Source organism: Perca flavescens, chromosome 18, assembly GCF_004354835.1.
Source record: "Perca flavescens isolate YP-PL-M2 chromosome 18, PFLA_1.0, whole genome shotgun sequence".
NCBI lineage: Eukaryota > Metazoa > Chordata > Actinopteri > Perciformes > Percidae > Perca > Perca flavescens.
Window position 1 is genome coordinate 22027501 of NC_041348.1, and position 15776 is coordinate 22043276.

At 41.3% G+C, this 15776-nt stretch overlaps 1 protein-coding gene across 1 annotated transcript; it reads right to left on the reverse strand.

Annotated features, from left to right (window-relative positions):
• Positions 1-7420: 7420 nt before the first annotated feature.
• Positions 7421-14680, reverse strand: tmem151ba (transmembrane protein 151Ba). The gene is made up of 2 exons (XM_028605685.1): positions 14498-14680; positions 7421-9638 (listed from the first exon to the last, which is right to left on the reverse strand). Exons 1-2 carry the CDS (start codon positions 14579-14581, stop codon positions 8196-8198), a joined length of 1527 nt encoding a protein of 508 aa, XP_028461486.1. The 5' UTR covers positions 14582-14680; the 3' UTR covers positions 7421-8195.
• Between the last annotated feature and the right edge of the window lie 1096 nt (positions 14681-15776).

The window sequence follows — 15776 nt, forward strand, 5'->3', positions numbered from 1 at the left end:
GGCTGTGTTGCATGAACATTTTTACAGTGGATTGTATTGCCATTTGTAACTTAACAAACTTACCATTTAACGTCTGCACATCAAAAAAATCCCTACTTCAGTCACCTTTAAGTGTGCGCGACACATTCGGCAAAGCACAACATCCACATTGACAGTCATTCTATCCTCTTGTCTCTATTTCATGTACAGTACAAATCCTTTCTGCCTTTACAGTCTTGAAAATCCACAGTCATTTAAATATAAAAAGACGAACGCCCAGAGCATTCTTGAGTGAAAGAGTACATATCATAACAACAACTACTTAATACACATGGCAAAAACTTTTATACTAACAGTCGTCTATGGAGAAAAAATGTCTAGTTATGAACCTTCCAGTCAGATTTATAACTGTGTTTTTTTGTCACTGTTATGTAAACATTGCACTGGTACACATTTGTCTACACATGACTATGTATGGATCACAGTGAAGCCATCTGACAGGCTTGTTGGCTAATCATGAATGAGAGAATGTGACTTCAGTATAAAACAGTGACTAAAATCCAAAATCGTATATAGATTTTACATGTTTAATCCCTTGTGGAGTTGCATGCTATTCCTTGTGGTTTCCTTATGGTTCTACACTTCACCCCACAGTACATGGTTCATAATTCCCTGCCTTCTGACCAATGCATGCTAGGATATATGGTGCGTTCTTTTTGTCCACCAAAGTCGATCTACGAGTCGTTTTCCGGAATTACGAACCGGAAGTTGCAAAAATAACGCCACCGAGGTCGTATATATTCAATTCAATTCAATTCAATTTTATTTATAGTATCAAATCATAACAAAAGTTATCTCGAGACACTTTACAGATAGAGTAGGTCTAGACCACACTCTATAAATTCCAAAACCCCAACAATTACAGTAATTCCCTCAAGAGCAAGCATTAGCAGTGGCTATTGCGACAGTGGCAAGAAAAAACTCCCTTTTAGGAAGAAACCTCGGCAGACCCAGACTCTTGGTAGGCGGTGTCTGACGGGCGGTTGGGGCGTGATGAACAGTGGTGATAACAGTCACATTAGAAGTCACAGTGACTTCGAAGGTTATCGTGGAAGTTCATGTCATAGCAGGGCACATCGTGTCATACTGAGTAGTGCAGTCTCCTATACCGGATCCTGACTACTCTGTGCGTATGAACATCACAGCAGGGCGTTGCGGGATGTAACGTGGCGCTGCAGAGCACGGGTGGAGGCTGCGGATGCAGCAGGACGCAGCAGGATGCGGCCGGGAAATGCAGAGAATCGCAGAGCATAGCTCTGCGAAGAAGAATCATAAGGACTCCGGGGAGTAAACTCCCCAGAGCTAGATTAGTAACAAGCATTTCTGGGACAGGATGCATACAAAAGTAACAAGTAGAGATGAGAGAGCAGCTCAGTGTGTCTTAGGGAGGAACAGCCTCCCCGGCAGTCTAGAATTGTAATAGCATAACTTAAGAGAGGCAGGTTAAAGAGAGGTGCCTGGTCGGGCTAGAACTCCCCCCAACCGGATCGGGCTGTACTGGCCTGCCTCCCTCTACTCTCGCTCGATTATTAATTATACAGTATAGAAAAAAACTGATGACTACGAGGAGAAGCAGTGGGCCGGGTTAGGTGGACGCTTCAACTCCTCGTCCCTAACTATAAGCTTTATCAAAGAGGAGGGTTTTCAGTTTACTCTTAAATGTGGTAACGGTGTCTCCCTCTCGAACCCCGACTGGGAGCTGGTTCCATAATACTGGAGCCTGATAGCTGAAGGCCCTGGCCCCCAGTCTACTTCCAGAGACTCTAGGAACCATAAGTAGCCCCGCATTCTGGGAGCGCAGTGCTCTAGTGGGACAATAAGGTACTATGAGCTCTTCTAAGTATGATGGTGCTTGACCATTTAGAGCTTTGTAAGTCAGGAGGAGGATTTTAAATTCAATCCTATATTTCACTGGAAGCCAATGCAGAGAAGCTAATACAGGAGAAATATGATCTCTTCTCTTAGTTCTCGTCAGAACACGTGCTGCAGCATTCTGGATCAGTTGGAGAGTCTTAATGGACTTATTTGGGCAACCTGATAATAAGGAATTGCAGTAATCTAGTCTAGAAGTAACGAATGCATGGACTAGTTTTTCAGCATCGTTTTGAGACAGGATATTCCTAATTTTGGCAATGTTACGAAGATGGAAAAAGGCTATTCTTGAGGTTTGTTTTAAGTGGGCGTTGAAGGATATATCCTGATCAAAAATAACTCCTAGATTTCTGACAGCAGTGCTGGAGGCCAGGGTAATACCATCCAGAGTAACTATATCTTTCGAAAACGAAGTTCGGCGGTGCGTTGGTCCTATCACAATAACTTCAGTTTTGTCTGAGTTTAACATCAGGAAATTGTGGGTCATCCAGGATTTTATATCCTCAATACACGTTTGAAGTCTTGCTAACTGACCACTTTCATCTGGCTTAATTGACAGATATAATTGGGTATCGTCTGCGTAACAGTGATAGTTAATCGAGTGTTTCCTAATAATATTACCTAGAGGAAGCATATATAAGGAAAATAGAATTGGTCCAAGCACTGAGCCTTGAGGAACGCCATGGCTAACTTTAGCGTGCTTGGAGGGTTTATCATTAACATTAACAAACTGGGATCGTTCAGAGAAATAGGACTTAAACCAGCTTAGTGCGATTCCTTTAATGCCAACTAAGTGTTCCAGTCTCTGTAACAGGATAGTATGGTCAATAGTGTCAAATGCAGCACTAAGATCTAGTAAAACAAGAATGGAGACAAGTCCTTTGTCTGCAGCAGTTAGAAGGTCGTTAGTAATTTTCACCAGTGCCGTCTCTGTGCTATGATTCTTTCTAAATCCTGATTGAAAATCATCAAATAGACTGTTGCTATGTAGAAAATCACATAACTGATTAGCAACCACCTTCTCAAGGATCTTGGATAGAAAGGGAAGGTTAGATATAGGTCTATAGTTTGCTAAGACCTCAGGATCTAGGGTGGGTTTTTTCAGAAGAGGTTTTATCACAGCAATTTTAAATGACTGCGGTACATAACCTGTTAGTAAGGACATGTTGATCATATCTAATAATGAAGTGTTTACCACGGGTAATGCTTCTTTGAGTAGCCTCGTTGGGATGGGGTCTAAGAAAAAGGTAGACTGCTTAGCTGAGGATATCTTTAACATTAATTGTTGAAGGTCTATAGGATAAAAGCAGTCCAAGTATATGTCGGGAGTCGTCGTTCTTTCTAGCGGTCCTGCATTTAAAAATGAACTGTTAGAAGTTAAGGGCAAAAGGTGATGAATTTTATCTCTAATTGTTATAATTTTATCATTAAAGAAGCTCATGAAGTCATCACTACTCAGAGCTAGAGGAATAGATGGCTCAGTAGAGCTGTGGCTATCTGTCAGCCTGGCTACAGTGCTGAAAAGAAACCTTGGGTTGTTCTTGTTTTCTTCTATTAATGATGAGTAATAGTCTGATCTGGCCTTTCTTAGGGCCTTCCTATAGGTTTTCAGACTGTCTTGCCATTCCAAACGGGATTCCTCCACTTTGGTGGAGCGCCACTTACTTTCGATGTTTCGTGAGATTTGTTTTAATTTGCGAGTTTGGGAGTTATACCAAGGAGCTAATTTCCTTTGCTTTATCGTCTTCTTTTTGAGAGGAGCGACAGAGTCTAAGGTCGTCCGTAGGCAAGTCGTAGCACCGTCTACAAATGTATCAATTTGAGAGGGACTGAGGTTAACATAGAGGTCCTCTGTTATGTTAAGGCACGACATAGACTGGAATGCTGTAGGAATATTTTCCTTAAATTTAGCTATAGCACTGTCAGATAGGCATCTAGTGTAGAAGCTGCTATCTGGTTTAGTATGGTCAGGTAGCAAGAATTCAAAAGTAATTAAAAAATGATCTGATAATACCAGATTCTGCGGAAATATTATTAAATCCTCAATTTCAATACCATATGCCAGCACAAGGTCGAGGGTGTGGTTAAAACAGTGCGCGCCGCCTTGTGCACTCTGACTGAAACCGATTGAATCCAGTAATGAGTTGAAAGCAGTAGTAAGGCTATTGCTGTCAACGTCCACATGGATATTAAAATCACCAACAATAAGTACTTTGTCTGATTTAAGGACTACACATGATAAAAACTCTGAGAATTCAGATAAAAATTCAGAATACGGACCTGGAGCTCGGTAGACAACAACAAATATAATTGGCTGTACTGATTTCCGTGTTGGATGTTGAAGATTAAGAACAAGGCTTTCAAAAGAGTTATAATTTAGTTTGGGTTTAGGGTTAATTAACAGGCTTGAATCAAATATATGACTCGTCAAGACGTCTGAACTCAGAGGACCCCGAGTTCACTTTCAAAGATGGCTACGTCGTGCATCACACGTAGTAAACATTGTGGTTTTCTACAATTTTAAGCACTTTTGTCGTTGTTGTAACCAAATGAAGAAGTCGTACACATAGCACTGTATACTGCTACCGTATATATGACTCGTCAAGTCGTCTGAACTCAGAGCAGAAAGCAGAGCAGTAGCCTAACGTTAACGTTAATCAAAACGTAATTTTCACGTATCAAACTGTGAAATATATTTGTGTAATATGTCAATAACTGGGTGAATAGAATCCTAAATGTTACTAAAAATGTTACAAAAATCCATCTTTTCTCCGACTCGTAGTATTGTGCGACAAAAAGAACGCAACAACCCCGCGGTTATTCGTTTTTTGACATGGATGTGACGTCACACTCGAGCTACTAGTCGCGATTACAAGACAAAAAGAACGCACCAATAATCCAGCCCTTCATGAGAAATGAAATTAATGAATTTCAATCCCTGCATCTTGTTTGTTTTTTCTGCTAAAATGCTGTTTATGTTTAGGTTCACCACCAATTACCATTAAAAGGATAGTTTGACATTTTTGGGAAATATGCTAATTTGGTTTCTTGCTGAAAGTTAGATGAGAAAATCACTACTTTCATGTTGATTTTACCCTCTGTAAAATAACAACTTGTCGTTTCAGTTTTTGTACAGAATAAACAAACCAGATAAAAAATGTTAAATAGTGAGCTTTAGAGGGGCTGAGAGGTGGATTTTATTCAGACACAGCCAGGCTAGCTGTTTTACAGTATTTGTGCTAAACTAAGCTAACCTGCTGCTGGTGGGAGCTTCATATTTCAGACATCAGAGTGGTATTGATTTTGTCATTTAACTTTCTGCAAGGATGCAAATAAGTGTATTTCCTGAAATGTCTATCTATAAACAATTTCTTGAACATTATATGAGCGATATAAATACATAAGTATTACGAACACCAGGACCTGGAGTAGGTTGCCCCAGCTGTTCAAACTTGCCCCGTGTTATAAGTGTTTACTGATTGAGATTAGTGAAATTTACACATCACTAAATTAAAATGGGTTGCACCACACAAACTAGTTCTTAAGTAGAAAAATTAGTTGTTAATACATATTTTGACCAACTATCTGCCAGGTGCAACTGTAATTGCACTAAACTAATTTGTTAATTCATGATCTATTTATATTGAAGAGTAACCGAGGTAATATGGAATATGGTATGGAAATGCTGTTCAATAATGTATTAATAATATGTAGTTATGTTTTGTAAAAAATAAGCCAATATACGTCAATTTACAAAACGTTATGTCAATAACTAATTACAAAATAACAGTTAGGTTGTGTAACATATAGAAGCTATGTTACCAATGTTAACCAATTTGTCTTTACTTGCTAAGACTTTTCTCAAGTTCTAATGGTTCATCCCAATTTAGTACATCACTAGTTTAAAACTATCCAGCTAGTACTAAGAACTTAGAAAGGACATAGAAATGGATTTATGAATAGCTGGTGCAACCAAAATCCTGGAGAGGAGCAGAAATCTAACATGATTTTCTGTTGCATCTGACCTGTTTCTGCACCTTTGTTATCTGCAATGGGAACATTAGTAATGTTATGTCACTTTTGTTCAACATCATGAGTTTGCAAACCCCTCATTTAAAAATGATTTGGTTATTATGCAGCTAATCCTTGCAGAAGCATTTGAATAGCTCAGTTCAGTGAAAGGAATGATGATCAGGTTTTGGGATGTTGTTGTAGCATAATCTTTGCCCTGTATACTATCCTGAGTTCAAGGGCCTTGCATAGGTGACCTGTGAGTTGCGATACCAGTTTAAAACAGTTTACATAATGCTTTCATACTACACTGTCTGTTGAATTAAATGTAAGGTTTGATAGAATCGGTTTATATCATGCTTTGCTTCCTTTGACTGTTGTCAGTCTAGTATTGCTATAAAGATAGTCCGCAACTCCTCTTAACGTGGAATGTAATGAGTGTGGCTAACTGGTCACAATTTTACAGGCTCATTATTGTGAAGACAAGTTGTAACAGGAAGTCACAGAAAGTGTCCACAGGCAAGATTCTGACATTTAATATTCATGGACATTTTCATGTTCTTAATGGTGGAGAATGATCTGCCCATGCCAGTTTATCTTTCACGGCAGAAATCTACTGCACATGTGGGGAACGCATCCTCTAAACGGAGAGTATAAACAGACCTACTAGGCACCCATGGGGTCCGCAGCTACCTGTGTACAAATCCAGTCCGGAGTATAATCGAGTCTTAAAACACTGCACGCACTCATTTGAGAGTACTTTTTCTTCTTTTTTTTCTTTAAAGTAATCCTGTCATATTATTAAATCTGACACTATCAGTAGTGAATCCAGGCCTCTGCCTATTTCTAGCATCTTTGATGGCCGGTTCTCTGGCTGTCTCTCTGATATGCGTCAGCAGCAGTATACGAGGGCTGTTTTATATTATGAGGAAAATCATCTGAAAACATTTAGGGCCCGTTTCTTAAAACCTTGGGTATTTTAAACAATATTCATTTATCCTATGCATTGTAGACAATGTGCTATTAGGAGTGTAAATTCAACTTGTTTTAATGGGAAGATGTTGAGATGAGATGATGATTGAGTTATGATAGCTTATGTTCGTTAGTAACAGTTGATCGCTAGGCACTTAAATAAGGAGGTAGGCTGAATAAAAATATTGCCAAAAATGAAATCAAATGCATCTTTGAGATTTTAAACTTACTGAGTTGACACTGCTCTATTACTAGTATGGTGAGGGTTATTACCATGTAATTGGCCATTATAGAAAATGTGCAGTTTATAATAACAGAAGACGTGTTGATTCAGTTTGAAGTTTTCGTGTCCTTCAGCCCTCCTGTGCTAAATTATTCATTGACTGTGCTGCTATATTTAGCAAGCTAGGAAGTATAATGTCATCGCAGCCAAGCCGATTTCAGCTAACTTGATAGTTCAGCCACTGCATCAGACATTTATTTTTATACTATGGAAATGGATTCCATTTGAAATGGATTTCCATGAGCATTGACTTTGAATGAACAGATTTAAATCAGCCAGTATCAAAACATTTCACATGCAGATGTTTAGATTTTAAATTCAGGCCCTTTACTTTGTAACAGCCATTAGACATGTATTTTGTTTCAGCAAAAATATTTAGTCTGCAATTTGCAAAATGCATTTCCCTCATAATTCATCCAATTGACTCACTTGAAATCATCACTAACATGATGTGTGAGTCTATGATTTCCCCAATATTTCTTCATTTCTCATTCATGTGACCATTAATTGTCATATCCCTTTCATTTCTCAGGCGATCGCTGAGTCAAACCCCATTTTAGGCTTCAAATACTAGAAAGTGTTACTCATGTCCTTGTCTGTGACTAAGATCTACAAATATGGCATTTACAGTGGGATGTGACTCCCTTGGTATTCCTTGGTTATTTGACTTGTGTCCTTATGGACGCTGTAGGACAGTACGTGACACTTTGGCAATTTGTCATTTAAAGCCACATTGTATTTTAAACAACAGTCTAAACAATAGCATCAAATCTGTCTTTCTCTGACTTATTGACTTTACTGTAAGGACTTTTCCAGATATACCTTTTCCTGTTTGTTTGAGGCTACAGTATCTTTAGAAATGTGAACAAATCCTTGTTTGTGGTTACCTGCAGGTGACTTGTAACCTCTGTTGTAAAAGGGAGAAGCAGAAGTCATTGTTAGCTCAGCCCTGGTGTGAAGAGGTTTCTCACTCTGTTCCTGTATCATTATATGTCTTGCTCAGTCTGGCAGCCGTGGGTCATAGAGATGTCTCCACACAGGAGCCGTTTCTGTGCAGGGAGCGGTGGTCGTGGTTGAGGCAGCCTTCATTGCGATGTACAATGAGCACTGGCAGGTACAGAGCGTCCTGGTAGGCTGGAGGGTTCTCCTCACTGGCCTGCGGGCCTGACAGACAGCTCGTGCTCTCTGTGGGGCAGGACCGCTCATTCAGGCTCCCGCTGCTTCTCCACATGCAGCTCCGCCTGGAGCCGTACAACCGGCCCAGCGAAAAGCGGCTGGCGCTGAAAGGGATGCGGGGGCTCCCCGTGTTGCAGATGCTTAGGGCGCTGCGAGAGAAGATGGAGGAGCTGCTGATGGCACGGTGGCAGCGTTCACAGTTCTGCCTGTAGCTACCATAACTTCCACATACGGAGTAGTTGTTACAGCTCCCTGAGAGCTGGGACAGGTCCATGAGAACTGCCTCTGAGTAGCTGGGCACCAGCTGCTGGTTAGAGCGGATGTGCCACTCCAGCTCCGTGCTGTCGATTGTGTTGACTCGTGGGATGTGTCTGCATTGCGGCCGCTCCTCAGATGGTGTTACTGGCACATAGTCAAAGCCAAACAGCTTCTCTACGTGGTAGTGTACACAGGCCGTGCGGTACTCTGTCAGCACCCGCAGAGGCCAGGAGAGGGTGAAAGCAGCTGCCACCCAGAAAGTGGAGTTGGCTGCGTACCAGGGAAGGTGATTAGGGTCAGAAAAGGCAATCATATACTCCTTAAAGTCTACATTCTTCAGGTGCATCCCCTCACGGGCCTCCATGTAGTCATCCAGGCCCTCATTCTCTGTGAAGAACCTGGCCCGCTGGGTCAGGTAGGAGTTCTCTGACTCCACATTGGCAAAGCTAAAGCACTTAGTGAACCTCAGCCTTGTGATGGGGAAGTCCTCCAGGCCCAGCAGTTGCTTTGCAATGTCCTTAACCCCACAGTTCCCGTAGTCAAACTCCGCCTCAGCCACGTGGGTGTTGACTCGCTCGTGGTACACCTGCGTAGTGGTGTAGGCATCTCCGTTACGGTAGCGCGTCACCTGCCGCGTCCTCCTGATATAATGGTAGCTAATGGCCTTCCACCAGATGCAGGGCGTAGCCTGCTGCATTCGCTGGATGCGTTCTGCCACACTGTCCACATCCACCTTGTACTGCAGCTCATTCCTGGTGTAGCAGTGCCAACACTCCACCAGGTAGACCACGTAGAGCATGACCAGGAAGGCCAAAGGGATGTAGATGTAGCCGTTGGAGCAGGGACTGTCATGGTACATCATAGACCTTCCCTTGTAGGCGCTGTCGAAGGAGAGGCGTGTGACCTTGGTCACCTGGCACCAGGCCATCACCCCGACGCAGCCGTACATCAGCAGGGACAGCAGCAGACATTTCCAGTGAGTTTCCTGACACAAGGATTTTGTCAGGGACTGTTTATGGGGCCGCTGCTACAACGAAGATGAGAAAACAGCAATAAGTCACTGGAAATATAACTGTAAAAAAAAAGCAATTAGGAACAGGATTTGTATTACCTGTAATTACACACTTAAATATAAAATAAAAGATGAAGATAATATATAACCTAAATATATGTTCAGTAGGAATAGTAGCATGAGCCGTGAGGCAATTTCACATGCCTTGGTCTTCACTTTTTATAATCAAAAGACTCACCCACTCTTACAATTTTAAGAAAAATTATTGATTATTGCAAAAGTACAATGTTAAGTAGTATGCCTTGATGTCAGTAAGGAGCCCTGTGAGCTTCTGTTAGACTGGTGTGTGGGTGTGCACATGGCCATGGTGCATGTGTTTATATAAATATGATATTAAAGAATAGAAAAGAAGTAAAAGAGAAGAAATATTCTTAGGGGTAGATTCCACATTTAATGTCAAGCCAGCCAGAAAAAAGCAGTCGTTTGACTCTGACAGCATAAAGCTGGTGCCATCCTTTATCACCACGGGGCACAGCAAACCCCAGTGTCTGCATCAAGAGCTAGTCACGCCTTTTGGGAACGCTGCCACATAAACCTGGCAAATATTCAAAAGCCCCAGGAAGGATGAATGAAACAAAATTAATTCAAAGAATTTGCCTAACAGATATTGCACTAGTGCAGAGCCGACTGTGTATAGACATAAAACACTTGTACTGTAGCAGCACTGATTCAGTTAAAAGACAACGGTTATCCTCGCCATCTCTTACATAGGTCAGCTCCTGCATACTTGTGACCATAACAACCAGCATCACTGCATTGATGTATTGACTTCAATATGTCAGCTCTGTGCTCTTCGAGTGACAGACGAGCATAAATAATAGATGTTTTTTCTCCATAATCATCTTCCCCACCTTGGCCACATGGTCCCCAAGTCCCTTGTTAACCCAAGGCTACACCTCACGGGGTAAAAGGGATTAACGTTGAAATTCCCCATTGAGATTAACCTACTGCAGAAGAAGTATTTACTCAGTAGCGTACTGTACATGCTCGACAACTATAATCAATACAACATGACATACTTTGTGGCTCATGTTACACTTTACAGCCTCTGTTTAAGCAGCAGGAATGATGATGATGAACAGTTGTAAAAGGAAACATTTTTATGGAAACCAGTTATGCCTGTATATGACAGTATTTGATAAAAAATGTGTTGTTAAATGAAAGCAAATGTAATCTTGAAACAGGAATCATATATCAAAATTTGCAGATATGTAAATTAAATTTAATTCAATTTCACACCAGTTTCACCCTTGACTTAAAGAATTACACCAGAGATGAGTACAGGCTTCAGGAAGTTTTAGATGGACTGTATTCACTCTCTCTCTTCCTCCCTCCACCTTTTTTATTTTAATTTATTTTATTTTTTTACCTTTATTTAACCAGGAAAAGAATCTTTGAGATTAAAAATCTCTTTTTCAAGAGTGTCCTGGCCAAGACAGGCAGCAGCACAACCACATATATGTTCAAACACAAAATACACAACACCTTCTCTGTATTTCTCAGCATGGCTGTGTTTAGAAATTGTTAGAAATTAGAAACTTGAGTGAAGATAATTACCTCTTCTGCAGAGTCCATCATGTTTTTTTAATCCTCCGTATCCTTCTTGGCTACTACCAACTGCATGGAGGAGGGGTGGGGGCGCGTGCACGATTTCGGAAGGCTTGTGTCATGTGGATTAGAGCTTAGATCGGGCCCAAACACCGTACCCGAGCCCATGCACGTTGTGTCCGAGCCCGGCACGGCCCGACACATTAACTGTAATTATGAGCCTGAGCCCAATTTAAACCCAACATTTTTTTTAATACATGGGCCGTTATAACTGACGTTCTCAACTACAATTCTGAGTTGTTTGAACTGCAGAAATCTGTTTAGAAGGGGTACGCTTAGAGAAGTAACAAAAGAGGACATTAAGGCTGATCATCTTTTCTGCCATGGCGAGCCTGCTTCATGTGTCTGTTCATCGTCCCCGTTTTTTTGCTGTCATAGGCGAGCAGCGTGCTGCACTTAATGCACTCGACAAAGCCAACACATATGTTGTCATTGCCCACGACTTGTTTAAAATGGTTCCATACCTCCAACTTTCCTCCAAACTTGCTCAAAGGTAGGCTAATTCTCCTGTTTTTCTTTTTTTCTTTACATCTTCAAGCTCCATGTTGCACTTAAGCTACACCATACAGCCCAGCAGGCCCAGTGTGATGCGTGCAAGTGGAGGAGACGCTGCGCATGATTATGGCATAGCTTTCTCCCCACCCAATTAGGCTAATAAAGTAATGTTTAAAAAAACACAAATGCTTGATCAAGGGCCCAGCCCGGCCCGGCCCGAGGATAGTGGCAGGAAATGTCGGCTCGGGTGGAGAATCTTACCTCTAATGTGGATGCAACAACAGTGGTGTCATTACTTAGAATTCCTCATGGGGGCGACAGAAACTACGCACTATAGCTTTATTGAGGCAGAAAAATAAATATTTAAGAAGTTGCAATGGAAATTGTTTCCAAAATAAGTGTAATAAGTTTAACTTTGTGGTTTACAGTAATGTCTGTTGGCTTTGACTAATGCACTTTATATTATATGGATGCTTTAACATTACATTTCTAAAATAAAAGAGCCTTAGGATAGAATTAAAGTTGTTGTTTCTACTGGAGGGATATCCATAAAACAACCTGTTATGAAATGGTATCAATAATATCATTAAAACAAATGTTTCAGTAAGAACCTTCAAGACTGGAGAAGCTTCACAACTCATGAGACCACTGCGGTGCCTTTAACTAAATGCATCTTACAATCATGGACACTTTCTCTTGACATAATAAGAGTTATATAAAAACCCTCTTGTGTAATGGATATGTAACTTATCTAACGTGTGTCTGAAGGGGGAGTAAAGGATCCCTGATGAATTGAATCCCTATTTCCCCATGCAGGAAATATTTAGTTGTGAGTCTGTTTTGATGGTGTCAATACAATCTAGGGATGTTGACAGCAACAGATTATGGTTGATTATTGGGCTCTTGTCGTTTCATGTCTGTCCTCACAGACAGTTTAGCTCAATAGATTTCTCGGTCTTCAAAGTAACAAACCTACATCAATAGTGTTGCTGTTAGGCCATGATCAAACTTGGTGTCTTTTTTTAAAAGTTAAATAGGGTGCTTTTGTAGTTAAAACAAGCTGGCAGTATTTTGGTTGCAATAAGCAGCCAAGAGCATCTTTTGTTGCTATAACAACAGCTCGACCAACAACAGTATCCAAGAGTGCTATGTGGAGCGGTGCTAGATAAAACCAAGGGGGTAAGGGAGCATCCGGAAAGCGTACCTCCTATGGGGAGATGCATAGGCTAACAAGCCATCACCTCCCGTTAGCATTCCATTGACTGCCATTCATTTTGGCGCCACTTTGACAGCGAATAACTTTACATCTGAAGCATCTAAAGACTCTATTGTCCATTGTTTATTTCTAAAGAAACACGATAATGTATAAAAGGCTCCATTACCTTGTATCTCACGTTATGGCCCCCGTAGCAGACGTTTTTGTAAAAATAGGCTAACGATTGTGTCACAACCACACCACTTTCTGTCGCACAGTAGATAAATTACCGTATAGTCAGGAGAAGCTCGCAGGCAATCGTGGGGGCGTGGAAGCAGTCAAGAGAGAAGCCCATAGAGAGTTCATGAAAGCATCGTAACTAAATATTTCAGCAACGTTTTGATGGATTGGAAAAACTTCGGTATGTGGCAAGTGAATTCATATGAAGTAACATTTATCCACGAACAGATTTGTCTTGGCACAGCTACCAGAAGACTTACAACTTTCAGACAGGTTGCTCACGTCACATCTACGTCGTCAAGCTCAGTTTGAGGCTGCGCAGCACGCTCAGCCATCACCGGAAAAGTGACTTCACTGGTCTCCGTCGAAGTCTATGGCGTAGCTGTGTCCATTTCGTTCACTGTCTATGGATAAAACAAAGTGGTCGAGTGATCTAGAGAATAAACAGAGTGTGGGAGCGGCGCTTCTACTAATGTTACTGACGTTAGATACAGTAAAACAAAGTGAATTCCACCAACCATCATTATATATCATATAAGTCGCTGTGCTCCGAAACACTAGCACAAGTCTATTTATCGGCACCTTCTCCATTTTTTCTTGTTGTTGTGGAAACGACAGGTCTCGCTGCTCTGCTTGTCATTGGTCAATTGTCAAAAAAGCGCTTGACGTAGGACGTTTTGTTTCCAGAAAAGTTTAACTTTTTTCAACTTCAACGCTCTGAGCTGCAGAATTTTTTTTTTGGTGGTTGTGTTTTAAAAAAGCATGTTTTTTTTAAGCACGGTTTACTCCATAGTATTATAATGTAAAACAGACGCTGGCAGCTTGAAAAAAGAGCCAAGTGTGAACAGGGCCATTCTTGTATTCTCTCATTGTAACAGTGACAGTGAATGATAGGCTATTAGACTTTCAGTTTCCTAAAGACCCGTTTTGACCCTTGCTTGGACCCACAAGAGGTCCCCGAACCCCATTTTGGAAACTTGTCTGGAGGAGAATGGGAGTACATCCATGCACGTTCACACTTTCGGGTGCGCGCTTGGACACAGGTTCATAAATGACTGCATATTAGGTCATCAGTACAACTGTAGGCCTATTAATACAAATAATTCCCAAGTGTTGCGTGCACTGGCCCCAAACCCTAATCTCCAAAAACTGATGATTATAGTAAGATTATTGGGATTTGACTGTGATATATGCCACACTAATTAAAGTGTGAATTTGCCCCCCATTCATTTGGGTAAAGAAATTGGCCTTCATATTGTAAACAATGTGTCCTCACCTCCTCTCTGGGGCTGTCCGACTCCTCTTCGGGGACGGTGGTGGTGCTGCTTTCACTGCCCGTTGCAGCCGATGCTGGGGACATGATGACAACGGTACGTTAAACGGGTCATGGATCTCCTGATGGGATGGGGGGTTTCCAAATCAGGGTGAAACATAAAAACATCGAAAACCCCTCTGTGCACCATCCAAAAGAAACCCGTCCGGCCGGAGCCCAACCAGATACATTCAAAACATGCATCATCCCAGCATCTTTCAGGTGGGCAGACGTCGCTGGGTATCGCCTACGGGAATCCGGTTATTGTGCCTCGGAAGCCGCGCAAAAATAGGCTGACACTCCTCTCGCGATGCAACGACTAGGTGCTAAGGACTACTGCAAGGGATGCAATGTAAGAAAAAGAAAAAAGAAAAGGCAGCACTCAGCTCCTCTCCCTGTAGGCAGTGCCCATGGCAGCCAGTGAAGCTGTGAAGCAGGACAAAGAGGACAGGCAGCTGCACGTGTGAGCAGCCACCCCAACACCACAATATAAATAACACACACACACACACACACACACACACATCCCTGTTGGAGTAATCACAACACAGAGGCGGTGCTGCAGAGAGGAGACCACCTCCTGCGTCCAATTAGCTGCATGACCTTCTCAGTATGGACCAATTATGATAATAATATCCATTTAAAAAAAAAATATTACTGTAACAAATAATAAAATGGTTGGTTACTGCAGAATTATACAGCTAAATAGGCTTAGCTTGGCATTTTATATCATTATATATTAAAACATAATATTCAACCACCACAGTAAACTCACAATTGAACATCACATACGCACTATAGCCCACAGGGAAACACAACATAATGCATTAGTACATTAGGCCTGCAACCATTTAGTGATGCTCATTAAGATAAATTATTGATACATAATTATAAGCACATCATCGTTTACAGTGAGATAGTAAAATGTTGGAGCCTGACGTCCCTTTCAAGGCACTGTTTGGTTGATATAGATGTAAACTGTAGAGTCAGAACCAAACTGTGGTCCAAATACTGAAGATTTTTCAAAGTATAAGTGGCTCATAGTGATATACTGTATTTTGTCGTCTGTAGATAATATTTCATCTCTGTCATTCTTTCTAGAGAACTTTGTTCTGCTGTTCACATAAACACTGATTAATCTTACTATATTCAGTACTGACATTTTATCCTCTTTAAGATTGTAAACCGTCTACTGACATATCTTTAAGATTACAGAATTTGCCTTTTTTATGTAAATAGAAGA

What these genes read in the sequence shown, in the direction of transcription:
- tmem151ba (XM_028605685.1), bottom strand. Translation starts at nt 14,581, where the DNA reads ATGTCCCCAGCATCGGCTGCAACGGGCAGTGAAAGCAGCACCACCACC. An exon ending in CGGACAGCCCCAGAGAGGAG is followed by an intron (nt 9,639 to 14,497) that starts GTGAGGACACAT and finishes TCTTCGTTGTAG; the next exon opens with CAGCGGCCCCATAAACAGTC.